The following is a 24,943-nucleotide window of genomic DNA, read 5'->3' as shown; positions in this document are numbered from 1 at the left end:
GAACCCACAACCCCGAGATCAAGAGTTGCATGCTCCAGCAACTGAGCTAGCCAGGTGCCCCGATTCATTTTCTATATGGATATAATTATTTATCACTTATATGTAATATATTAGAATTTATGTAACTCAGCCATTTCTAAATTTATCTATATTGGAAACTTTGAGTGTTAAATAACAATACCAACTCATATTCAACACTAAAGAGTTCATTCTGGTTTCCCCTCTTTCTGTACTTTAACTCCCTGCTCTGATGGTAAGAAACTTGGTTTCCATCATCCTTAAATATTTATATATTTAATCAGTGTCCCTCTAGGTAACCAATCTAGAGGCTGCCTCTTGTAGCTCAAGTGCTGACACCCCATTCCAGGCTGCCCCTCTCCGTGTGTGGACGCCTCCTCACCTGTACCTCCTCCCCTGCTTGGGCTGTGACACCTGCTCTGGGCCACCGTGGACTCTCCACCACCGTCACCTTCCTTACTGGAACCCACCCGATGGTTTTAGGACTACGTTCAGCAAGAAGCAGGGCGGGGCAGCAAGGAGGGGGGAACATGGGGGGAGCAATGATTTGAAAAATATACTTCTGAGTATTGTTAAGCTATCAAAGAAGGCAAGATATAAAATTGCATGTATAGTATTATATCAACTATGGACAAAGCTCCAAAAAAGATATTGGTGCTGTCTGAGGCTGAACAAGTTTTGATCTCGGATTACACAGGGCTCCCCTTTAAATCCCATGCACCTTGAGGTTCACCCCATGAAGGGGGCAGCAGGCGCTATGGCCATCAGGTAGACTCGGGACCAGACCACCCCGCCCACATGTGGCTCCTAGCACTGTCACTTCCCAGCCAGGTGACCTTGGACGAGTTAGGTAGGTAACCTCTCTGCTTGAGTTTCCTTCATCCATGAAACAGAAGTGGTAATAGCATGTCTTCTTAGGGTTGCTATGAGGATCCAGTGAGTTAACACATGTAAAGCACTTAGAATGGTACCCAGGACATCCCCATGAATGTTAGCTGTTAGTATATGCACAGAAAAGAGAAGTTCAGTGACATCCTCTAAGTTACCTACCCAAGGTCACATTATCATCGGGGCCCCATTGTGCCTGTTCTGAAAGCATGGAAGTTTCTTCCAGTGCAGTGAGGAAGATGAGGCACACCTACAGCACCAGACTGACCAAGGCAAGTTCTACAACCACCTGGTGGGCTCAGAGCAGGAATGAATACAGAAGCTGGGGGTTTGTTAGGGAAGTTCTCTGTCACAGGTGGCAATTGAGACAGATCTTGAACGCTGAGAAAGCTCTGAGTGAGCTCTGGCAGAGGCCAGGACTTGCAGCTGAGGGGACAGGCTGAACAGATGCAGGCCACCGGACCTCCCACAGGGGCGAGGGTCAGCCATCCACTCAGCACACTCTCCTTGCTCATACCGGTCTGGGCCCCAGACCAGGTTCCTCAGTCTCAGCACTGCTGATATTTGGGGCCCATTAGTTCTTTGTCGTGGGGGCTGTCCTGTGCACTGTAGGACACAGCAGAGGCCCTTGCTCACACCCACCTGATGCCGACAGCGTCACCCACTTAGCTGTGACAGCCGAAAATGTCTCCAGACATTGCCAGATGAGCATCTGAAGAACCCAAACTGCCCCCTACTGAGACCCAGTGCCCTGGAGAAATGGAACCCTCTGGAAGCCCCACTACCATTCATTTCATTCATTGCTCCTGTTAGGAGCCTGCTCCTTATTTGTCCCCTCCTTGTGGGTGTCTTCAGAGCAGGAGAGACTACTCTTCAGGTCCCAGGAAGGAAGGAGGTAAGTCCTCTGCAGCCCAGAGTGCCTGGAGCTCAGAGGTCTTTGATAAGATTTCTTGACATATCTTCATTAGCTGGACAGACTTCCTGGTCCAGAAGTGCAATCCCAGGTGGGGTAATTTGTTATTTCAGCCAGCGGACCCAGAAAGAATGGTAATGTTCCACAGGGCTGGGGCTGAGGAGGAGAGGAGGCCAGGACAGCACCGATGACGGTCACTGGCCAGCCACGTGACTTCCCCTTTCTGGGCTTCTGTTTTCTCATCATCAAATGGAGGGCTGGCAGTACATCTAAAAGCCCTCCAGGTGAGGACTTCTCTCTGAGCCCCTAAGGACCAGGGAAGGATGGTTCCTAGTTGCTGGGGAAAGAGTTCGATGATCAACTAGTGATGTCTGCCAGGGGCACAGAAATGGGGTGATGGGGTGGGCAGGCACACATAGAACATATCTGTGTCTATTCTGAAGGATTTAAGTACAGTCTCTGGGGTCTTTGTGAGGACAAGGAGCTGAGAAAAGGAGAAGCAGGGTTCTTCTTCCAGCAGCTCTAGAGGTGATAGTTCCACTGGGATTTTTTTTTTTTTTTAAATGATAGCTGCTCTGCAAATGCACAGGTAAAAAGGTAAAAAAAGTCTTCTGGGGCACCTGGGTGGCTCAGTCAGTTAGGTGTCCCACTTCAGCTCAGGTCATGATCTCATGGTTCATGAGTTCAAGCCCCACATTGGGCTTTGGATTCTCTCTCTCTCTCTTTCTCTCTCTGCTGCCTCCCCTCTCTCTCTCAAAAATAAATAAACATTTAAAAAAAACAGTCCTTATAGGCCCTGGAGACCTGCCGCTGCTTCAAGGGTCCCTCAGTCATTGATTAATCTAACAAAGAGAACTGGGCCTGGGTGAGAAGAGAACCCCATCACATCCACCCACTTCTTCCATTCTTCTCTGCATACATTCTGGAACTTATAAGGGACAAGGATTGTTCTGAGGGTAGAAAGTGAAAGGGGAGGGGAATGGAAAGGGTGAAGCTCAGCAGAGTGGAAAATGCATGAGCTTCAGGATGACAGTGCCCAGGCTGTTCCACTCACTTGCTATGTGATCTTGGACAAGTTACTAAACCTCTCTGAGCCTTAGTTTCCTCGTCTGTGTAATGAAGCCCAGTAATCTGTGTCTCCCTCAGCACAGATGGCCAGCATGCAGTGAGCACTCAATTATGGCCAAGTAGGAGTGGAATGTCCACACGGGTCTCAAACATACAGGATCTCAAACGTGAGGCTCAGGAATGTACTTAACATGGCGGGCAATGGAGAGCTGTGGACAACTTTTGAGCCCTGGCGGGAACCAGAACAAATCCCGGGGATTATGACTTCCCTCCCCAGGTTGGTCCCACCATAGGACATGTCTCACTGGAAACAGGCAACGGGAGAAGGGACTGGGGAGGGCCAGAGAGGAGGCACGCTCAGAGGACAATGTGGGAAGGAGGTGAAGTCCATCTGCACAAGCGAGAGCTGGCCAAACGGAGAGGGAGGAGGGCATGGAGCCAACGGCCATTGGGGGAGTTTGTTAGGGTTGTTGTCCTCAAGCTTCCAGAGATTAAGGGGGAAGAGATCAAATCTCATAAAGGGAGGGTTGCCTGAGGGCATCAATTGGACTTTCTTCAACAGGGACCTTCAAAAGAAGAGAGGAAATTTCTTTTTCTCTTCTTTGGACTGTGCTTTTATATATTTTTTAATGCTTTATTTTAGTTTTGAGAGAGTGCAAGTGGGAGAGGGGCAGAGAGAGACGGGGACAGAGGATCCAAAGCAGGCTCTGTGCTGACAGCAGCGAGCCTGATGTGGGGTTCAAACTCATGAACTGTGAGATCATAACCTGAGCCAAAGTCGGACACTTAACCGACTGATCCACCAGGCCCCCCTGGACTGTGCTTTTAAAAATACTATTCTCCTGGGGCGCCTGGGTGGCTCAGTTAGTTACGCATCGCACTGCAGCCTCAGGTCATGATCTCGCAGTTCATGCGTTTGAGCCCTACATCGGGCTCTGTGCTGACAGTTCAGAGCCTGGAGCCTGCTTCAGATTCGGTGTTTCCCTCTGTCTCTGCCCCTCCTCTGCTCATGCTCTGTCTCTCTACATCTCTCACCAATAAATAAACATTAAAATAAAAATACTATTCTCCTATTGGACTGAGCCATTTGGGCCACAGCTTCGGTGGGTTACAGAGGCTGACAGCAATTTTCCTCCAAAGAATAGATAAGCCACAGACAGGCTTCTGGCTCTTCCTATCTGCCAGCTGTGTGGTCTTCTAGTTCCCTGAGCAGACATTGTCAGGGTCCTTCCTACTTGGGTCCCTTAGCACTCACCACGCCCGTCAATCTCTGACCGAGAACCTGAGAGCCTGACCACAGGTCAGGGCTGTGCCTGCAGAGCACAGGGCAGGCTGGCCACGTGGGGATTCCTGTGGGCCCAGGAGCAGCCCCCCGCCAATGACAAATGGAGTTTGGTAGAAAAATTCTCATGCTTTGGGTAGGAAAACTTTAAAATATATTGATACCATCTCCCAGGGGGCCTGGCAGGACTGACCCCAGATGGTCCCTCAAGTTCATGAATGACAGGTGTGCCCGACAGTAACCTGCTCACTAAATTGCCCCATGGCAGCTCCCTCATACTTGAACTCAAATCCTGTCTCAGGCTGTTTCTGGCAGAAACCAAAGACAGACATTGCATTCCATCGACATGGACTTGACCATGACCTGACCTGGAAAGAAAATGTGGCTTCTCCCTTAGCTGTTCCTACACTTCAAGTGCCTGCTGCACCTGGCGCCCCAGCTCGCAGGTCCCATCGGCCTGGACTCAGCCACAGATTCCTCTCCAGGCGGTACTCCAAGTGGGTCGCGCAGCGGTGGGTCAGTGCTGGCCCCCAGACCGCAGCTTCTCTGGGCGATCTGTTCAAACATGACTTTGACAGACACCATAGGGGAGAGAGAGAGCAGAGAAAAGCTTTTTCAGAGGACCGGGGGCCGGGAACTGGGGTGTCACTGGTGGACAGTGCCGGTGGCCTGCGTCCAGCCTCCCTCCCCACGCGCGTGCAGTCTCTGGGGCAGCATCTTGCCCACACGGGGGACTTCTCATCTTGAACCGATGGCATCTGAACTGCGGGCACAGGAGGGGCCGAGGCCCAGGGGTGCTGGGAGAGCCTCCCCGCTCCGCACCAGCAGCCAGGGGCCTGGAGCGTTGTGCAACGAGCGGAGGCCAGCTGCTGGGAGGAGAGGCCGGCTCCCAGGGCTGAGTGTGCCAGGGCGTGACTGAGCCGGCCCCGCGGCCCGCGGGCAGGGCGGTGTCGCCCGGAGATAAGCCAAGGCCTGGCTGTGAGGATGTTCCCTGTGAAGTGTTACTCAGGACAGCGGCAAATCACTTCCTCAGAGCGGGTGTGAGGGCTGGCAGGTGGACGCTGGGTGCTCCCCATCCCCGCGCCCGCCGTGGCTCACTTGCCCTGACATCAGGAAGGGCTCGGGCACCGCGCTCCCCACCATGGCTCGGGGGCAGAGCAGCATGAGCAGGTCAAGGCACGTGGGCAAGATCTGGAAACGCCTGGAAGATGTCAAGAGCCAGTGGGTCCGGCCGGCCAGGGCTGACTTCAGCGACAATGAGAGTGCCCGGCTGGCCACAGACGCTCTCCTGGATGGGGGTCCCGAGGCCTACTGGCAGGCACTCGACCAGGAAGGCGAGGTAGACTTCTTGTCCTCGGTGGAGGCCCAGTACATCCAGGCCCAGGCCAAGCAGCTCCCTTGTGCCCCGGAGCCTCCAGGAGGGGCAGAGGCAGGTCCCATGGGACTCGACTCCTGCTCCCTGCAGTCCGGTACCTACTTCCCTGTGGCCTCCGAGGGCAGCGAGCCGACCCTGTTGCACAGCTGGGCCTCGGCCCAGAAGCCCTACCTGAAGGAGAAGTCCAGTGCCACTGTGTACTTCCAGACGGACAAGCACAACAACATCAGAGACCTCATTCGCCGCTGCATCACCCGGACCAGCCAGGTACCGGGGGTGGGGACTGCGGCTCCTTGGCCATGGGGTGGGTTCCGGTAGAAGAGCAGAGGGGGTGTCTCCTGCTTTAAGGGATGGAGTTCAGAAGACCGCGGCTTAGGATGGAGTCAGGGATGTTGTTCTCTGTCTTGCCCTGGATCATGGACTTTCTGATCCCACCTGTCACAGTCTGGGTCCAGGCCAGTTCCATCACTGGAACTCTCGCGATAGATTCCTGCCTACTCCTCCTCTTCCATCTTGACCCCCGCCCCCACACCCCCTGAGTCGCCACGTTGCAGTAGAGCACTTTTTCTATACTTCAAATCTAACTTGGTCCCTTCCCTGCTTAGAGCCCTCCGTGGCTCCCAATTGCCCACAGTGAGAAGAGTAGGCTCCTTACGGCTCACAGCCCTCTCCAGCTCTTCCCCCAGCTCCTGCTGCTCAATACTGAGGGGCCTGCATATTCTCCAGCCCACGGTGCTCTGTCTTCTGGGCTTTGCATGTGCTGTTCCCTCTATCTGGGATCCCCTCACCTTCCCTGATTTTCATCCACCGGATGCTACTCCTTTCTCAGGACCCAGCACCCAAGTCCCTTTCTCAGGAAGGCTCTCCTGAACTCCTCCGGCTGAGCCAGGCGCCTCCCCTGTGCTTCCAAATGAAGGGGCCCGTTCACTGAGGCACACACTTGTGCCTTGTCCTCTAAGACCCGGCTTAGACCTGCCTGCCCACAGATGCCCGTACAGCTCCTGAATCCAGCTGGTGGTCAGACAGGGGACAGAATAGGCAGAGAGAAAGCTTCTCTCTCCCCAGAGTATTTACATTTTAACACGTGGCCTTAGAAGAAGAACAAATGTTTCAAGCCCAGAGCTTGGCTGATAGAATTTCAGGCATGGTGACCGGCATTTGGTCAGTTCCCCCCACGCCCTGGAACTGCGGGCCACACCGGCTACCTGCTGCAGCGGAGAATGGGTACTAGCTCCTTCTACCCCAGGTGTGTCAAATGACTATTCTGAAAGGGGCTCTGGATGCCCGTCCTCCCCGCTGAGGCTGTAGAGGGGCGAGGATAGACTCAAAAAAGAACAAGCTGATATTTAAGCTCATTTTCTGTTAGTATCCCCCAGCCTCATGACTGAATCCCCTCTGACGTTCAGTACTTAGTGAAATCTGAAGGCTCCGTATAGGAGAATTAGGAGGAACTTAATGGAGGACCGTGGGGGAGAAGAAGGGGGAAACGGGGGAAGAGGGAGGGAGGCAAACCATGAGAGACTCTTGAATGCTGAGAACAAACTGAGGACTCGTGGGTATGGGGGAGAGGGGAAGGGGGAGATGGGCATGGAGGAGGGCACTCATGGGGATGAGCACTGGGTGTTGTATGCAAACCAACATGACAATAAACTATTAAAAAATAAATAATAATTAAAAAAAAATCTGAAGGCTCCGGAAAAAGCCCCGCTTAAGGTGGAGCAGCTGTGAGTGGATGGGGGTGGGAAGGGGTGGAGTTCTGGAAAGTTAAGTAAGGTTACAAAGGGGGTGGAGCGTCAGCTTTTCAAGTTGCAGTGCTGCCTCTGAGCAGTATTTGAGCAGTATTTCATGTTTCGGTGACATGTCAGCTTTGGAAACTGACAGATGGGCCCAGGCAGGCAGCCAGGAGCTCCCGCACAGCCTGGGGCTGGCTGTGTGACCCGGGGCAAGTCTCTTGACCTCCCCAGGCTTCAGATTACTGGACTAAGGTCTCTTCTAGATCCCAGGGCCTGCTCCTAAGTGTGCTAGCTCTGGTCTCTCTGTGTGTGAAGTTTGGTGCCCTCCGTGGTGCGGGGACCAGTGGTATTGGGGAGACTGTCAACCACAGCTCCGGGGACTGAGGCTCCCTGGAAGGAAGCCAGGTGAGGGGTGTGAAGCAATCGTCTCCCCCCCCCACTCCCCACCCAGCAAGGCCTCCCTCCCTCTGTGGCCCTGAGGCCCCTCATGTCCTTTGTTTCACCATTAGGGCATGTTATGAATTTAAGATGACATTTAACCATCTGAAGATGTCACCTAGAAGACTTTCCAGCCCCACTTAGCTCATGGGAACAGCTGGCTCTGTGGTGCTAAGTGGCAGCCACCTCTTTGGGTAGTCCCCTTTGCCACGTCCCCACCACCCTCGTGTTCCAGGACACGCTCATGGCCTCCTGCAGGCAGAGTTTGCGATACTCTACATACACACACACAAACACACACACACACAGAGGCTCAGGGCTGTCCTGCCCCACAGAGAGCCCAGGGGCCTGGAACCCAGTCACAGGCTGTCCATGGAGGCCAGCTGTGCCCCCTGCCTCCCTGCTCACAGCGGGAGGTGGTCGGGTTGCATTCTCCTCCCTGGCTTCAGCCTCGGGAGAGGACAGACAGAGCCAGCCCGCTCCAGTTTTCCAGACCAGTTTGCACCAGGGCACAGGAACTCTCCCTCTTTCCCTCCATGCTCACATTCCTTTACTCCTCATTCACAGCCAGGCCCTGCCTACCCCTGCCCACTAGGGGAGAAGACATTGGTGGGAGCAGCCCTCTGCGCCTGGGAGGGGCGGGGAGGGTGACTAAGGTAGGCTTCCTGGAAGAGGTGGCCTCTGAGTTGAGTCCTCAGAGGCTGAGTAAGGAGGTGTCAGGCAGAGAAGGAAGGGAAAGGGATTCCGGGCAAAGGCCGTTAAGGGCAAGCCGGTTGGGTGTCCAGCGGGTGGGAAGACACGTAGGCACGGAAATGACTGGCACGAATAGGGAAGTTTGTACTCACGGTCCCTAGAAGCAGGACGCACAGCATGCCGCGCAGGGCCACACAGGGAGTGCCGGGGCCGGCCGGGAGGCAGACGGTGCCAGAGTAACGCACGGGCACAGGCCCTACTGTGCTTGTGCAGGAAAGGGCGGGGGGGGCCAGGTAGCCGTGCGCCGTCTCAGCGGGCTCCGGGCTACAGGCGGTCCCTTGCTGTCCAGGACCCGGCCCTGGAGTCACATAAGGCAGGGGGACTGTGATAAAGCAGGTGGTTGGGGTTGCTTGGTCTGTGTGTCAAAGGCAAGCTCCTAGGTGTTTGCTAATCTCCAGGAATCCACTGGCCCTGGAAGGCAAAGCATCATAAACTATGGAAAAAGCATGATTTAAGAATAAATGTTTATTTTTGAGAGAGAGAGAGCACGAACAGGGAAAGGGCAGAGAGAGAGGACAGGATCTAATGCAAGCTCCTTGTTGACAGCAGAGAGCCCTATGTGGGGTTTGAACTCATGCACCCTGACATCAAGACCTTAGCCGGGTCGCCTGGGTGGCTCAGTCGGCTAAGCGTCCGACTTCAGCTCAGGTCGTGATCTCACGGTTTGTGGGTTCGAGCCCTGTGCCGGGCTTTGTGCTGACAGCTAGCCTGGAGCCTGCTTCCGATTCTGTGTCTCCCTCTCTCTCTGACCCTCCCCTGCTCATGCTGCCTCTCTCTCTCTCTCTCTCTCTCTCTCTCTCAGAAATAAAACATTAAAAACATTAAAAAAAAAAAAAAGACCTTAGCCAAAGTTGGACAGTTAAGCAGCTGAGCCACCCACGAGATCACAAGAGCTGAAGTCAGACACTTAACTGACTGAGCCACCCTTGAGATCACGACCTGAGCCGAGGTCGGACGCTTAACCAGCTGAGTCACCCAGGCGCCCTGGAAAAACCGTGACTAATACATCCTCCAAGTGTGGTCAGAATCCCTGAGGGTTCCAAGATCCTTTCAGTGGGCCCGGGAGGTCATGTCCTCTCTAACCACTTATCTGTGTGAGGCCAGATTATCTTCATCTGCTTCCACCCACACACCATAGCACCACAGATTGCTGCAGAAGCAGATAGGAGAAGCCAGCTGTCTCCCATTAAGCCCGATACCGCAGAGATTTGCAAAATCGTAGAGGAATGCCCCTCTGCTCACTGTGTGTGGCTCTGGTTGTTTTTGGAAAAAGAAGGCGCATCGGCACATAGAAGAGAAAGAGGGAAGAATAGAAATAGAAGCATGAAGTGGGGGGTGGGGTGATAAGTGTTCCCAACAACTGTCCCCAACATGACTGGGCCTCGCCAGGACCCAAATCCCATTTCTAGGTCTACACCCTGCCCTTCCGGAAGCAGCAGGATTTCCAGCCCAGGAAGAGCTCATATGTGTCTGGCAGGTTCTGGGAGGTTCTCAGCTAGGATTTGAGGCCCCCACAGGATGACCCTTGCATATGGGTATTGCCCCAGCAGACTCGCATCACCCTGGTGGGGCACCTTGGTCTCACGGTGGCTCCCATACCCAGAGCTGGCCTGCCACACTGCGCTTCCTCCCTTACAACGTGTCGTGAAAGTCTTTCCTTCTTCTCAGCCAACTGCACCCCAACGTGCCGGGCTTGCTGATTGGACTACTTTATTTATTTTTTATGCCTGTAGAGGTATAGGCACTGATTTTAATCCTCTTCCATAATCTGGACTAACACGTTTTTGCATGGTGTTATTCTAACATTATTCATACTTGCTCATAATGCATATAAAAATCATAGTCATATTTTAACTATAAACTAGAATAAAAACGTTTACTTTCTGCACGTGGTCTCATTTCTCTTATCTGGGCTTAGGGTTAGATGCACCTGGAATGATAGCTGATACTCTATTGTTGAGTGGTGCTTTCTCGGTAAAGAAACTGAGGCCCAGAGAGGGTAATGGCCATGTCCAAAGCATTCAACTCCTCTCCAGGAGGACCGGAGCTGTCAGGCGCACCTGGGTGGTTCAGTCCATTAAGCATCTGACTCTTCGATTGTGCCTCAGGTCATATCTCCAGGTCACGAGGTAGGGCAGCACAGAGTCTGCTTGGGATTCTCTGTCTTCTCTCTCTCTCTCTGCCCCCTCCCCACTCTCACGCTCCCTCTCTCTCAGAATAAACATTTAAAAATACACATTAATAAATAAATAAATAGACGAAGATGTCACTTGGGCCCTACTTCCTCTGAAGTCTCTAGGGGAGGGTCCTGCCTTCCTCTCCCAGCTTCTGGTAGCTGCAGGCACTCCTCAGCTTGTGGCCACTCCACTCCAGCCTCTGTCTCCGTCTTCACCTGGACGCCTCCTCTTCTCCCTGGCTTTCCTCTGGGTGTCTTTTATAAGGACAAATGCCATTGGATTTAGGGCCCACCAGATAATCCAGGATGATCTAGTCTTGAGAGTCTTAACTGCACCTATGAAGACTTCTTCCAAGTGAGGTCATGTCCATAGGTTCTGGTGGTTAGGATGTGGACACATCTTTCAGGAGGTCATCATTCATCCCACTACGCCCTGTAAGGTAGCATGTCCACACAGAGGACTCAAGTTGTTGATCTTGAATCAATCCCTCTGGGAAAGGCAACAGGATAAGCCTAGACCTTGTGAGCCTCTGTTTTCAAGCATCCCTTTAAACCTGCCCCCTTCTCTGTTCAATCTGTCACCAACCCTCTGGGCAATAAGGACTCATTGGAACACAACGGGAGGATTTACTCACATCCTGAGGAGAGAGAACTGTCCCTTTTGTCAATATCTCCCTCAAGGAGGAGGCACTTATCTTTCAGCAGAGACAGTCTCAGTTTTCCTTGTCACCAGAAGTTGAAATGTGTACAGACAATCTTGTGGTAATGGGGCCATCCATGGTTCTAAAGGAGCATGGATTCCCTTTTAGGGCATCTTTCCTGACTTCTAACCTGGGCAGTTCCTTCCCCTGTTCAGAGACCCACATCATCTGAGCAGGAAGTCAGCTCCAAGTGGGTAATAGACATCTTCTTCACCTGTTTCAGTGAACTTGTCCTTGCTACTTCCCAGATGTTGTTGGCCAACGTATCTCTTTATCTCTATATACACTAAAGAGAGATACAGACTATACTCTATATATCTAGAGTCTACTATATATATGCTACATATAGCATCTCTAGTATACATTATTATACATTAATATATAATATATCATATATATTATTAGGTAAATGGTGGAACATTATTATAGGTAATGCTGAAAACTGCCCTAGTACCCAGTCCAAACCTGACTGCCAGTTTTGGCTTTGTGCTTGCCTCTATGTCTACACAGTACTTTCCCTCACTGGCAGTCCTACTGGGCATACTATCATTTTGTGCTCTGTTTTTCTTTTTTAACTGAATTCATTACTTGTTAATACACATGTTAGGCATGGATTACACAGCAAGTTTTACCTCCACATTTCACCCTGTCTTACAGTTTTTTATGTAACCATTCTAATTATCATTTTTAATGGTTGCCTCATGAACCACTTGTCAATATGCCATGATTTGGGTATTGGGACAGACTTTTGATGGGGTGACAGACATCTAACTCTGCTCCAGTCCCACTGTGTGGAAGTCCCCTGCCACCCAGTATTTCTCTGACACCAGCTGGGGGTCCTACAATCCAACACACACCAGTCCTGAGCCAAGGCTGTCGTCTGTGCTTCAGACCAATCAGCTCTGACTGGACACTTGCAACAACCCCCTCCTTGGATTTGATCTGCAGGCCAGAGTGGCTCAAAACACAGAAACCTTTTACTTTCTAGATTACCAGTTTATTATAAGGGCTAGAACTCAGGAACGGTCAGATGGAAGATATAGGGCAAGGTATGGGGAAGAGCATATAACTTCCATGCCTTCTCCAAGCACACTCTGCTCTGCCCAAATCAACCCAGAAGCTCTCTAACCCCTTTTGAGGTGTTAATGCGGGCTTCATTATACAGGCATGATTGATTACATCTTTGGCTGGGCTGGGGGGGGGGGGGGGGGGGGGGTTGATTCAACCTCCAGCACCTCTCTCTTTCTCTGGAAAGAGGAGGGTGGGAGGGACAGAAAATTCCAACCCTCTAATCACTTAGTTGGTTCCCCTGGCAACCAGCCCCCCTCCAAAAGTCACCTCATTAACATAACAAAGGGCCTCTAACTCCATCAGCTCACACACCACTCAGGAAATTCCAAGTGTTTTAGAGCCTGATGCCAGAAATAGGGACCGAGAGCAAATATACATTTCTTTTCATAAATCACAATATCGTGGAAAACATCTTCAAACAAGTCTAAGAAGAGGAACATATACTGACATCTACGGTGGAAAAGTGAAGGGTAGGCCTGGCTTCATTTTCAGTCAGGCTGTCCCCGCGCAGTGGCGAGCTGGCCGCGTGCAGCGGTAGCTGTGACTCGGTTAGCCGAGCAACCCGGTAGATAACGAACGCCTCGTCCCCCGCAGGCCCTGCTGAAGTTCTCAACTGGCTCTTATTAGAATAACTTAGACCATGTGAGCAGCCCCGGACCAATCACTGCGGCCAGCAGGGGATGCCGTGCTCTCATTGGTCGGGTCTTGGTGACGTATCCTCACTGTGCCCAATCCCGCGCAAGGCAGTGGCCCCACCCACACACATTGCCTATGGAGGAGAGGGGATTCCTTAAATGAATGAAGAGTGGGTCCTGCTGGCTGGAGGAATGGTTGCTTGGCCGGGCAGGCACACACACGTGGCCCCCGCTTTGCTGGATTTCTCGAGCCCCCTCCTCCCCAGGATTCCATTATGATAGAGGAGGCAGTAACTGCTGGCTGAGCAGCACTCCCTTCTCCATACCACTGGGGCAGCTCAGCCTAGTCTATCTATGTAGGGTCTCTACAGCGATTTTGTGTGACTCGAGGATTGTGTGGCTTAGCAACATTTGAAAGCCAGGGGTCATAGGGCGCCTTCGAGCTCCACAGGTCTGGGCAGCCGTGTCATTAAATCTGTCCCGCTGCCCTAAACCTGCCTGGCCACCTCCTCTTGTTCTTCTCTGCCCCTCCTTGCGCTCCGTCTCTACTTTTCTCTCCTTCCTCCTGTGCGTGCTGCACCTACAGTGGACCAGGTGTGTGGCTGGGCTGGAGACATGGAGTCAGCACAGAGGCCTCCAGAACGGCTCTTTCCCTTGAATGCTGCCCTGGCAGAGCCCCCCGCCCCATCCTTTTTCCTCCAGTCCCGCAGAAGGGGGAAGGGTTCTCTTAGCCCCACTGGGATTTAGGAAGCTTGGCTGCAACCAGTTAGCCCCTGACTCTTTTTGTTTCCACCCCTTACCCCCTGCCCCAGGTCCTGGCCATCCTGATGGATGTGTTCACGGATGTGGAGATCTTCTGTGACATTCTAGAGGCTGCTAACAAGCGCGGGGTGTTTGTCTGTGTGCTGCTGGACCAGGGAGGTGTGAAGCTCTTCCAAGAGATGTGTGACAAAGTCCAGATCTCTGACAGCCACCTCAAGGTAGGGGCTCCCAGTGAGAGTCCTAAAGGTATTTTATATTAGGGTAGTATAGCTGGGGCGCTTGGGTGGCTCAGTCGGGTAAGTGCATGACTTTGGCTCAGGTCATGATCTCCCAGGTCGTGGGTTCCAGCCACGCATCAGACTCTGTGCTGACAGCTCAGCCTGCTTCAGACTCTGTCTCCATCGCTCTCTGCCTCTCCCCCACCTCTCTCTCACATACAGATAAACATTAAAAAAAATTTTAAAGGATAGTATAGCTTATGCCACACTAACAGATTCCCACCCCTCCCCATCTCAGTGGCTTAACGTCATAAAGGTTTATTTCTTGCTCAAAGTCCAGTGTAGCACAGACCCCTCCCCCCATCTTGTAGCTACACCATAAGGAATATGTGGCCTCCAAGATGGCAGCGACATGGAGAGAGTGAACAGGAGGACACCACAGCACTTGACCGTGAACAGATTTCCATCACTCCTACATACAGCCCTTTGGCCTCCCACAGACACATGGGGGCTGGAACTGCCAGGAGCCCATGGATTCCCATGGGCAGCGATCTCTGCAGATGCCTTTTCTCCTCTTGGCCAAGGAGACCCAGTGGCCACATGTCACAGGCCAGGGCAACAACATCCAGGCCTGCGTGTGCATGTCTAGGACTCCCCGGCTCCACCATGAAGCTGATCCTCTTGGACTGAACCCAACCCCCCACTTCTTCTTCTGGCAGCCAGAAAGAAACCCAGAGATGAGAGTTCGTTTAGTCATGTCACACTTAGGGCAGCTAACTCAAGGTCAAATGTAAAACCACCCAGTTTCTATGAGCAGGCCCAGCTGAACAGCGGCTGGGTGGTTCCCTTGCAACTCCCCTCTAGCTCAGGCAAGGTCAGCCTCCAGGAGACCCTGCCCTCCTCCCTTCCCCCTTCCCTTTCTCTCCTCACTGCCTGGGGTGCAGGCCTCCGGGTCCTCTGATTACTGCCGTCTGGTTGACGCTACCTGGATCACACCTCCTCGACATGAGGTCACCAAAACAGGTCCAGAGTCAGCGCAGGCCTTGCCTCCATGGCCCACGTCAGCTACACCTAACAGTCCTCTGACCTCCAAGGGATGGTGGGATATGACCTTCCTGTCTACATGTTAGAGCTTATGGAGAGGCTGGGGGTCACTGTTGGAGGCATTAGGCATCCCCTTCCCAGGGCCTGCGCAGCCACCAAGGACATTCTTGGGACGCCAGCAGTATCCTACCTTCCTCAGAAAGCCCAGTGCTTTGCCTGTCTTTTCATTTCTCCTGCCTCCCGAGGGTTCTGGCTGACGGCTGGGGTGGCCCGTGTTCCTGGAGGAGAAAGGGACAAGCAGGGCCTTGATTTGCGTGGTGGACATTCCTTTCCTTAGGACAATCTAGGGCCCACTGAGGTCTCTACAAAGCCACCCCTTCTGGCTGCACCTCCCCCTGACCAGCTTGGGGTCAGGGACTCTCGTCACTTCCAAGGCAAGGCGGGGCTTGCCAGGCCCCTGGGGTCCACGGGAACCTAGATTAAGGGCTCCATGGGCATTAGGCCCTCATCTTTCTTCTATTTTCTGCTTTGTTTGAATTCTACCATCTCCCCTTTCCTTTTTTTTCCCTTTGCCATTACTCACATAATGTCAGGACAATGAAAAGAATTTAGAAAACTCAGCCAAGGGAAAAATAAAAATGGCTTCTGATCCTACCAATTAGAGATAACCCCTGTTTATGTCTTGGTGAGCATCCTTCCAGACGTTTTCCTATGTAAACGTGCATCATACATACATAGTGAGTGACACCTTGACTCTCCGTCCAACAGAACATTTCCATCCGCAGTGTGGAAGGAGAGGTGTACTGTGCCAAATCAGGCCGGAAGTTCGCCGGCCAGATCCAGGAGAAGTTTATCATCTCGGACTGGAGATACGTGCTGTCTGGATCATACAGGTGAGCGCTGGGGTTCACCTGTCGAAGGCTGGGAGGAGGCTCAGGCTGGGCATGGTGCACAGCAGCCCTGGCCACTCAGGCCCACACACCCCTGCCAGTCCTGGGCCCGGCGGGGCTGGGATTTCATCATATACGTGAGGCGGGAGGCAGGACCAGTCTGGGCAGAAGGGGTAAATCTGGACTCTTCTGGCAGAGCTTCAGGGTAGAGAGGCACTTCCGATTTCCCTTCAGACTGCAAAAGGACATAGAATCTTTTTTCCCTTCTCTGCTCTCTCAGACGTGATTGTAAAACTATGCTATTTGTTTTGGGCTGTGTGTATGTGTGTGTGTCCTATTTTATTTTCAGAAGTGTGTCCAAATTCCATGGGACCTAAGACTGGTGCTAGGGACAGGAAGTAGCAGCAGCCCAGACTGGAAGTCAGATGACAGAGGTTCAATTCCCAGCTTTGTAGCTTCCTGGCTGGGTGACTTTGGGCAAATCACCATGCCTCTCTGTTCCTTCCTTCATTGGACAGCTATGTAGAGACCTCCTGGGTACATACCAGGCCTGCTTCGGGGCTGGGTGCCCTTCTAGAGCTCCCATCCACACCAAGGAGATCCCTGGCAACTGGCTGGCTCAGTCAGTAGAGTATGTGCCTCTTGATCTTGGAGTTGTGAGTTTAAGGCCCATGTTAGGTATAGAAATTACTTTAAAAAAAAAAAAAAAAACCAGTACAGAGAGACAGTGATGGAAGAGCGATGGAGCCTGGGAAGAGGTGGCTGGCGTGGGCTAACGTTCCCTTTTGCTCTCCTCTGGGCCTCTCTCTCCAACTTTTCTGAGCCTTGTTTTCCTCAGCAGTGCAGTGCCGGAGCTGGATGCAGTGTGGTCCGTCCACAGGGGGATGTGGTTGTTTCATGGCCCCTATGCCAGGAAGGGCTCTGAGGCGAGGCAGTCCTCAGGGGCACCTCCAGCATCCGGGGGTCACTGAGCCCCAAGTGTGTCTCCACCCACAGCTTCTCCCCACCGTGTTTTGCTTCATCAGGGCCCCTGTGCAAAAGGAAGCCCACTCGCTGATCCTTGGACCCCGTATCCAGCACTTGGTTGTTCGTAAGAGGCTGAGGTGGGGCTGGGCCACCCTCCCCACGTGGCCAAAGCCACCTTCTCAGCTTTTGTTCTTTCCCTGGGGAGTGACGAAGGCCACTGGGCATCAAGCCATAAAGCTCTGGCTGGGAGCTTGGCCTCACGCCCCACATCAGGACTTGAGGCCTCTCACCTTGACCCCTGACCTTGACCAAGCTGCCATTAGACCTAGTTCACCACCTGGATGGGTAGGGTCAGATCTCTATTTGGGAAGCTTCCCTCAACCCAAGGAGCCAAGTCTGGAGGCAGGGGCCCACCATAGCTGAGGAGGTCTCTCTCTCTCTCTCTCTTTTTTTTTTTTTTGTTATTACAGGGAAACTCACGTATCATAAAATTAGCCATTTTAAATGTGTAATTCAGTGGCGTTTAGTACATTCATGGTGTGTGCAACCATTACCATTGTCTAGTTCCGAAATACTTTTGTCCCCTCCAGAAAAAACCCGTACCCACTATGTGGGGAGAAGAAACTCCGTTTTCCTATTACCCTTCTAGGTTCTTTGCATGGGGCCTGTAAATTGAACAAGATAGGTTAACAAGAGAAAAGCGTGTGGATTTGTTTGTAAGTGTTATATGGCCTGGAGCCTCCATAAAGAAATGATCCTGAGAAATGGTTGAGCCTCAGCATTTTTTTAGATGAGGTTTGATGAAGGGTAGAAAGTTCTGGAAAGGCGTGGAAAACATGGTAGGACAGAAGGTTGAGCTAAAGGTAGTTACTGGGGAAATGTAGCAAGGCCTCTTCACTCGGATTCCTCTGCTGACTTCAGGGACAGAGAAAGAAACTGTGAAAGAGAAAACGAAGAGGAGGAAGAGACTTTCCTCTTATTTTAAATGGGGAGAATTAAGCCTCTCTGTTTTCATTTGTATCTGCTCTTACAGAGCTCAGCACGCAGGGGTGGCCCTTGCCCTTGGTAGGGGCGGAAGGGAGCAAGGCTAACCTTGAGCTTTGTGCCAGACCCTCTGTCAGGTGTGGTCTGACCTTTGGTAAGAACTGACAAGCCTTTGAAGGAGTTATTATTCCTCCAATTGACAGATGGGGGAACTGAGGCACAGAGAGTGTGGGTGATTGGCCCAGAGTCGCCAGCTTCCTTGACTAGGATCTCCGGCTCTCCGGTGCCTACTGGGCTTGTCCTCCACACGCGGGAGGGGCCAGGAGGAGGGTGGCGGCGGGCTTGAAGCCACGCAGGGTCGCTCCTGAGAATGAAGAACCCAATTCCTGGAGAGAGCGCAGGGCGACGGCTATCACTTGTTTTGCACTCAGCACTCAAGGGGGACCTGTTTGCCAGCCTTTCAGAGGATCCTTTTCCTCGGGACTCTGAGCTGTCTCCAGTTACAACACAAGCCTCCATTTCATTCTTTCAATCCGGCTATCCCTGGACTTCAGATGTTTTGGCCCTGGGTGCACACAGTTCAAACTGAAGAGCTCTGTCCACATCTTCAGCTGAGGGGTGGGGGTGGGGTTTGGGGGGCTTGTATGTATTTCAACATGTAAGCTCCTGTAGAAAGTCTTCCCCCAGCCCAGGCGCTGGGCCGGGTCTGGGCACACAGAGCTCTTCTCTCAGAAAATATGGATAAACGGCCACAGAGCGGTGTGGTGTGTGCTCCAAGATCAGCATGAGCTGGAAAGGTGAAGGTGCTCCGGGGCCAGCCAGGAGGAAGCTCCCCCTTCTGCTGGCCCAGGGTGGGTGCCTTTAGGCCTGGGCCTTGGTGGGTGCAGCATGAGACCCTAACTGGCCCTGATTCCTTTCCTGCCCGGACCCACCTTTCCACCTCTGGGCTTTCTCCACCAGGAACACAAAGATTTTTAAAGTCAAACCAGATCAAATCACATGCATCCTTAAAATCTTTCCACCTAGGGGCACCTGGGTGGCTCAGTAGGTTAAGTTTCTGACTTCAACTCAGGTCACAGACTCACGGTTCGTGAGTTCAAGCCCGCGTCGGGCTCTGTGCTGACAGCTCAGGGCCTGGAGCCTGCTTCAGATTCTCTCTCTGCTCCTGCCCCACTCACGCTCTCTCTCAAAAATAAATATTTAAAAAATTTTTTAAAAATCCTTCCAGGCTTATCAGTGCTCCTAGAAATGGAAAAAAAAAAATCATTCTTACCATGGCCTTTGTCTCAGCAGGATTTTCCTTCCCCTCCACTGTGCTGTAGCCACACTATGTTCCTCCATGTCTTTCATGCTCTTTCAGGCCCCAGGGCCTTTGTGCTTGCTGATTATTCACTCTGCTGGAGAGGTCTCTCTCACTGTCTTTATTCTGATAATTCCTTATCTCATAGCTTCCAGATCAGCCCCTAGAGAGCTTCTCTGGGGACTTGTTTAGACAAGATGGTAAACATGATGACAGAACCTGGATTAGGTCTGTTTTCTTCTCTATTGCATTCCTGGCATGAAGTACAGTTAATCCAGTACGTGAACTTCATATATGACTGTAAATATCTGTTGAATAAAAAAATGAATGAATGAATGAATGAGTGAGTGAATGAATGAAAGTCCATGGTTAGGTCCTGGCCATTCAGTGTAGCTAGAGGAACAAAGTTTTTCAAACTGTGTGCATCATCCTCTATTAGCAGGATATGAAGTCAATTCAGTGGAGGATGCCTGGAATTTTTTTTTTTTAATAATGAAATAGGATAGAATAAATAGAGTAAGAGTGGACTGAGGTAAGGAATGTTCTGGAAACTGTTGCGTGGGCATATGTATGTGTGTATATATGCGAGTAGGTCATGACGTAAAATGTATTTCTCCAAGATTAGCTGAGATTAAGTGTGAGGAGGGACAGGCAGGGAGGACTTGCCCCGCCAGAGATCAGGACCGGCCGTGGAGCTGCAGGATGCAGACAGTGTGGTGCTGGAGCTGCAGGCTGACGAGTGAACAGACAGAGCAGGAGGCCCAGAGAGAGACCGCACAGGATGGGGCATGTCAGAGCAGTGGGGAAAGGAGAAACGGGGGAAAAAAATCTCCAAATAGAAAATTGGATTCCATTTCACACATATACAAAAAAAAAATCACCCTCCAATAGATTAAAAGGACTTATATGTCAAAAACAGACTTTAAAACTCTTAGTAGAAAAGAATAGATGAATATCTTTTAGACCTTGGGATTTAGAATAAGGATTAAGTGTCTTTTTATTAAAAATTTTTTTTAATATTTATTCATTTTTGAGAGAGAGAGACAGAGCATGAGCAGCAGGGGAAAGACAGAGAGAGAGAGAGAGAGAGAGAGAGAGGGAGGGAGACACAGATGCCGAAGCAGGCTCCAGGCTCTGAGCCGTCAACACAGAGTCCAGTGCAGGACTCATACCCACAAACTGTGAATCATGACCTGAGCTGCAGTTGGACGCTCAACCGACTGAGCCTTGACAATAAAAGATCGCTAAATCAAACTGTATTACAGTCAAGAACTTTGGTTCATTGAACGATATCTGGAAAAAAGAGAAAAGTCAGATTACAGCGTGAGAGCAGGTTTTCGTGATGCCCTGCGAAGATCAGTGTCAAGAACCACAAAGAATTCCTATGAATCATAAGAGCAAAGCAGGACAAGGAAGAGCGGGCAAGGGGCATGATTGGGCGTTTCAGCCAGGAGCAAACATGTGTGAAACACGATGAGGTGTCCACATCATCAGTGACCAGGAAAGTGCAAATCAAGGCTAGAACAAGTTGTCATTTTATTCCTTTTCAGCCAGCAAAAAAGATAATACCAAATGCTGAATGTACAGCATCTTTTCCACATTGCTGATGGGATTGTAAATCTATACAGTGACTTTCAAAAGAGTTTGGAGTTTTCTCCTAAAGCTGACTATTCACCTGGTTTATAATCCAGCAATTCCACTCCTAGGTGTATTTCCAAGAGAACGAGTCCATGGTACAGTAAAAGACATGTGTAAGAGTGTTCATCAGAGAACTGGTCACAACAGAAATATAGTGGAAGCAATCCAAATGCCTGTCAATGGGAGGATGGAGAAATAGACCATTATCTAGCCACGAGTGGAATATTATACAGCAATCAAAAATGAATGAAGTAGTGGAGGGTCACCTGGGTGGCTCAGTTGGTTGAGTGTCTGACTGCAATTCAGGTCATGATCTTGTACTCACTGAGTTAGAGCCCCCGCATAAGGCTTCACACTGACAGTGTGGAACCTGCTTGGGATTCTCTCTCTCTTTCTGCCCCTACCCAGCTTACTCTCTCTCTCAAAATAAATCAACTATAAAAAAGTTAAAAAAATAAAAAAAGAATGAAGTACTGTAACAAGAGATAACATGGCTAAATCTTAGCAATTTTAAAATTATTTAAAATATTAAGTGAAATCGCTTCTCAGCCTTTGGCTAAGATCAAGTGTAAAATATTAAGTGAAAAAAATCCCAAAATATTATGTATACATTAAAAGCAACTAAAATATTTTCTTTCTAGAATACATAAAACTTTTTTTTAATAGAGAAGGCAAGTATAGGAACTATGCCACAGGATTTGGGGTGATGATTCCCTCATTTGGGCAGACCTGGAAAATGGGTGGCTGGGAGGGACCCATATGATTAGATGCTGGTTGTTGTCAAGATGCTATTTTTTTATTTTAGGTGATGGGTTCATCGGTACTTATTACATTATTTAAAGTAACCAAGTAAATAGCTACATAAATTTAAATGGGCCAAGAATAGAGCAGTCATGAGAGTTGCTCTCAAGCCAAAGGTTGTGAAAGTCATTTCCATGTGCGAAGGGCCAAAAAGCAGTAGAAATGAAGTGTATTTCTTACGTGGGTGGTGATACAGAGAAAGAGTAAAAGCTAGAGCACAGGATGAATGGCCGTGTGGGGTGTGCAGGAGGGGGACCCCAGCACAGTGTGTAGGCACGCAGGGGCTACGGGGACACACAAGGGACCTGAGTGTGGGGTGCAGGGGCCTAGTGGCCTGAAGAGCCGCTAGGGCACCTTTGCGCCTGTTTTGTTGCATAAAGCATGCAGTAGCTTGGCCTAATCTAGTCTGATTCTGAACTACACAGGGTGATTGATTTCTGAGGGTAGCCACGGGTCCCCTGTCCCCATATGTGCCGCATTCCCTGTCACCTGGCTGGCCCTAGCTAAGCATCTGCTGCTCACCTCTCTGGGGTGTGTGGGAGGCTCCTCCTGGGTGGGAGAGGAGGTTTAAACAAAGCCTCATTGTTCTCCCCAGGATTGCCCCAGCCCGCTCGCCACTCCCTGCCTCACCAGGCCCGGACTCTTGCAGGCTGGGCTGGTGGTGGCAGGCGGTGGGGGTGGGTGGGGTTGCTGAGTCCACTGGTGGGAGTCACTCCTGTCCCCCAAGTGACCGTGTCTCCCTGTGACCATCCTGCCACCTTTGTTCCCCACACCTGGGCTCCCATTGTTAGGGACCCAGAAGTCTCTAACCTGACCCTTTTGGGGGGTCTTCTGTGCTGTCACCAGGGGGTGTGGATGTTGGGTGGGGAGAGATAATGAGGGGGCTTTTCCATCAGAGATAAAAAAGAATTTGGTTCAATCAAGGGATCACAAAAAGTAATCCACAGATTTTGACTGGTCACCGGAGGGAGGGCCAAGGTCCCCGCTTGAGGGTGTCCTCCCTGGGTGTCCGGGTGGAGTGCGCTCAAGCTGTGTCATTCTGGTTCCTGCAGGACAGCCTCGTGTTCTCTTCCACCTCCCACCTCCTGAAGAGCACGTGGTCTTCCCTCCCCTCCCACCCCTTCGGGTCCAGGAGCTTGATCCGGGGCCACACCCTTAAGGTTCCCATGAGAACACAGCCCCTGCCTTCTAAGGATCGGGACCCCTATTTGTTTGGAGGAGACAGGCGTTCCCACATTTCACAGGTGCCCTCAACAGCTAGGGGACCGACTCATCAGCACAGAGCTGGGGACACTGCGACTCAGCTGTCAGCCCTTTTGCGCTGCCACGGGGACGGCCAGCGTCTGAGCCCTGGGATTCAACCTGGTGTCTTTACTGCTCCCCTGCAAACGTTTGCCTGTGTCTGTGCCTCAGTCTTGCCATCGATGAAGGGGTCTCAAGGTCACCCTGCACGGGTGCTGCCAGGATGGAACAGGGTCCTTCCCACGGCCCTGCGGTCAGCCCACCCCCCTTCCCACCCCTCACTCTCCTCTCCCCCCGCAGCTTCACCTGGCTCTGCGGCCACGTCCATCGGAACATCCTCTCCAAGTTCACGGGCCCAGCGGTGGAGCTGTTTGATGAGGAGTTCCGCCACCTCTATGCCTCCTCCAAGCCCGTGATGGGCCCGAAGTCTCCCAGGCTGGCGGCAGCCCCCCAGCCCAGAGCGGGCCACAGCCCCCCGCCCGGCCGCCTCAGCAGCAGTAGCTGCTCCGCCAGCGACCACACAGCCTCCAACCCCTTCAGCAGCCCCTCGACGGGCAGCAACCCCCAGAACCGGACGCTATCGGCGTTGTCGGGGCCTGGCAGTCCCCTGGCCCCAAACCTGCCTCTGCCCCCCAGGCTTCAGCCCCACCACGGCCTCTGGGGGACCCTGAGCCCACCGGCCCACTTTTCCCCGAGGCCCCACGACACGCCGGCTCCCTACAGCAACCTCAACGCCTATAGGCCCACACGGCTGCAGCTCGAGCAGCTGGGCTTGGTGCCCAGGGCGGCCCACATCTGGAGGCCATTTCTACTGGCCTCCCCTCATTTCTGAAGGGTCGCTTCCCCCCGGGGACCCATCACCCCCAGGGCCGGGTCCAGGCATTCCTTGACTGTCTGGCCCAAGGACCCCACCTCAACGACTAGCAGCTTTGAACCTGCTTCCCTTTCAACTGAACGTGCTTAGGCAACATCGTCCTCTGTGTTTGAATGTTCCCAGGCCTGAGACCACTCACTGGCCGACACCCACCAGACCCTAGGGTTCCCTTTCTAGTTTGGCCTGTGGAGCACATTCCAGAAAGTTCCGGGGTTGGCGGGGGGACGGTGGGGAGTTAGAGGACAAAATCATGAAAACAGAGTCCTTTTCTTCCAAACAGCAGCCAGTGCTTTAAAAATAATGTTTCTTGAGTGTCTGAAATGTAGGAAATTGGATGCAGCCCAAGTTTCACATATGGGTAAACTGAGGCACTAAGAGGTACACTGAGTGTGTGGCCAAGGTACTCCTATTTCCCAGTGCTCGGGAATGGCCCCAGTCTACAGAGATTCCACAGGATGGGAACATCCTGGGTGTTTCTGGGAACGTATCCCTGGGCCTGATGAATTAGTTAGGGATAAGGCCCTAGAAGGTGCTGCTGTAAATAGTGTGGGGCTGGTTGGAACGGTAGCCCCCTGGGATGGGGCGAGCCCAGGTGACGAGGGGCTGGAGTTCCGCAGCTCAGGTTCTGGCGTCAGGGAGCCTTGGGCTGGCCTAGGGGCCTCCCCAACCCAGTCCGGGCCAGTCCCTGGGCTTGAGTTGTCAGTGCCCAGGACAGCCTTAAGCAACCACGGAGGGCTCAGCATCAGCCCTGCAGTCCCCTCACAGTCAGAGCCAGGAGCCTCGGAGCAAGGGTGACATCCTGGAGCAAGGGTGCCGGGCCCTCACAAGCCCCATCGTTCACTCCTTGCGGGAGCCACAGCATGCCCTCTGCCCCTGAGGTACCACCAGATCTCGAGGGCACAGCCTAGCTGGGGTACAGGGAATACAGCAAGCTGAGGGAGCCCTGGGAGGGCCAGGCAGCCCAGTTTGGGGAGCTCAGGGGACCCTCGGGAGAGAGGTGACAGGTAACGAGGCCCAGTGAACAAGCGCGTTACAGCTGGGGGTAGGGGTGGAACCCAGGCCGTTCCAGCCCGACACAAGCAGGCGCAGAGACATGCAGGCCACTTCCCGTTTCCGTGCCCTCCTCCCGCCACCAGCTCACCTCAGCAAATGCTTTGCTGTTGTCCGTCTCTG

General features: G+C 52.2%; 1 protein-coding gene across 2 annotated transcripts; it reads left to right on the top strand.

Moving 5' to 3' along the window:
• The first annotated feature begins 5,331 nt into the window (after positions 1 to 5,331).
• Positions 5,332 to 23,987, top strand: FAM83A (family with sequence similarity 83 member A). 2 transcript variants are annotated; one of them, XM_039232009.1, is made up of 4 exons: positions 5,332 to 5,811; positions 13,864 to 14,031; positions 15,844 to 15,968; positions 23,197 to 23,987. In XM_039232009.1, the coding sequence occupies exons 1-4, from the start codon at positions 5,332 to 5,334 to the stop codon at positions 23,726 to 23,728; spliced, it is 1,305 nt and encodes a 434-aa protein (XP_039087940.1). In that variant the 3' UTR covers positions 23,729 to 23,987. The 2 variants fall into 2 exon arrangements, with proteins under 2 accessions (XP_039087940.1, XP_039087941.1); XM_039232010.1 differs by lacking the exon at positions 13,864 to 14,031.
• Positions 23,988 to 24,943: the final 956 nt, after the last annotated feature.

The sequence above is a fragment of the Hyaena hyaena genome, unplaced genomic scaffold, assembly GCF_003009895.1.
Source record: "Hyaena hyaena isolate Hyena2069 unplaced genomic scaffold, ASM300989v1 scaffold_62, whole genome shotgun sequence".
Lineage (NCBI taxonomy): Eukaryota > Metazoa > Chordata > Mammalia > Carnivora > Hyaenidae > Hyaena > Hyaena hyaena.
Note: the sequence above shows the minus strand (reverse complement) of the source record. Positions and strands in the feature narration are given on the sequence as shown.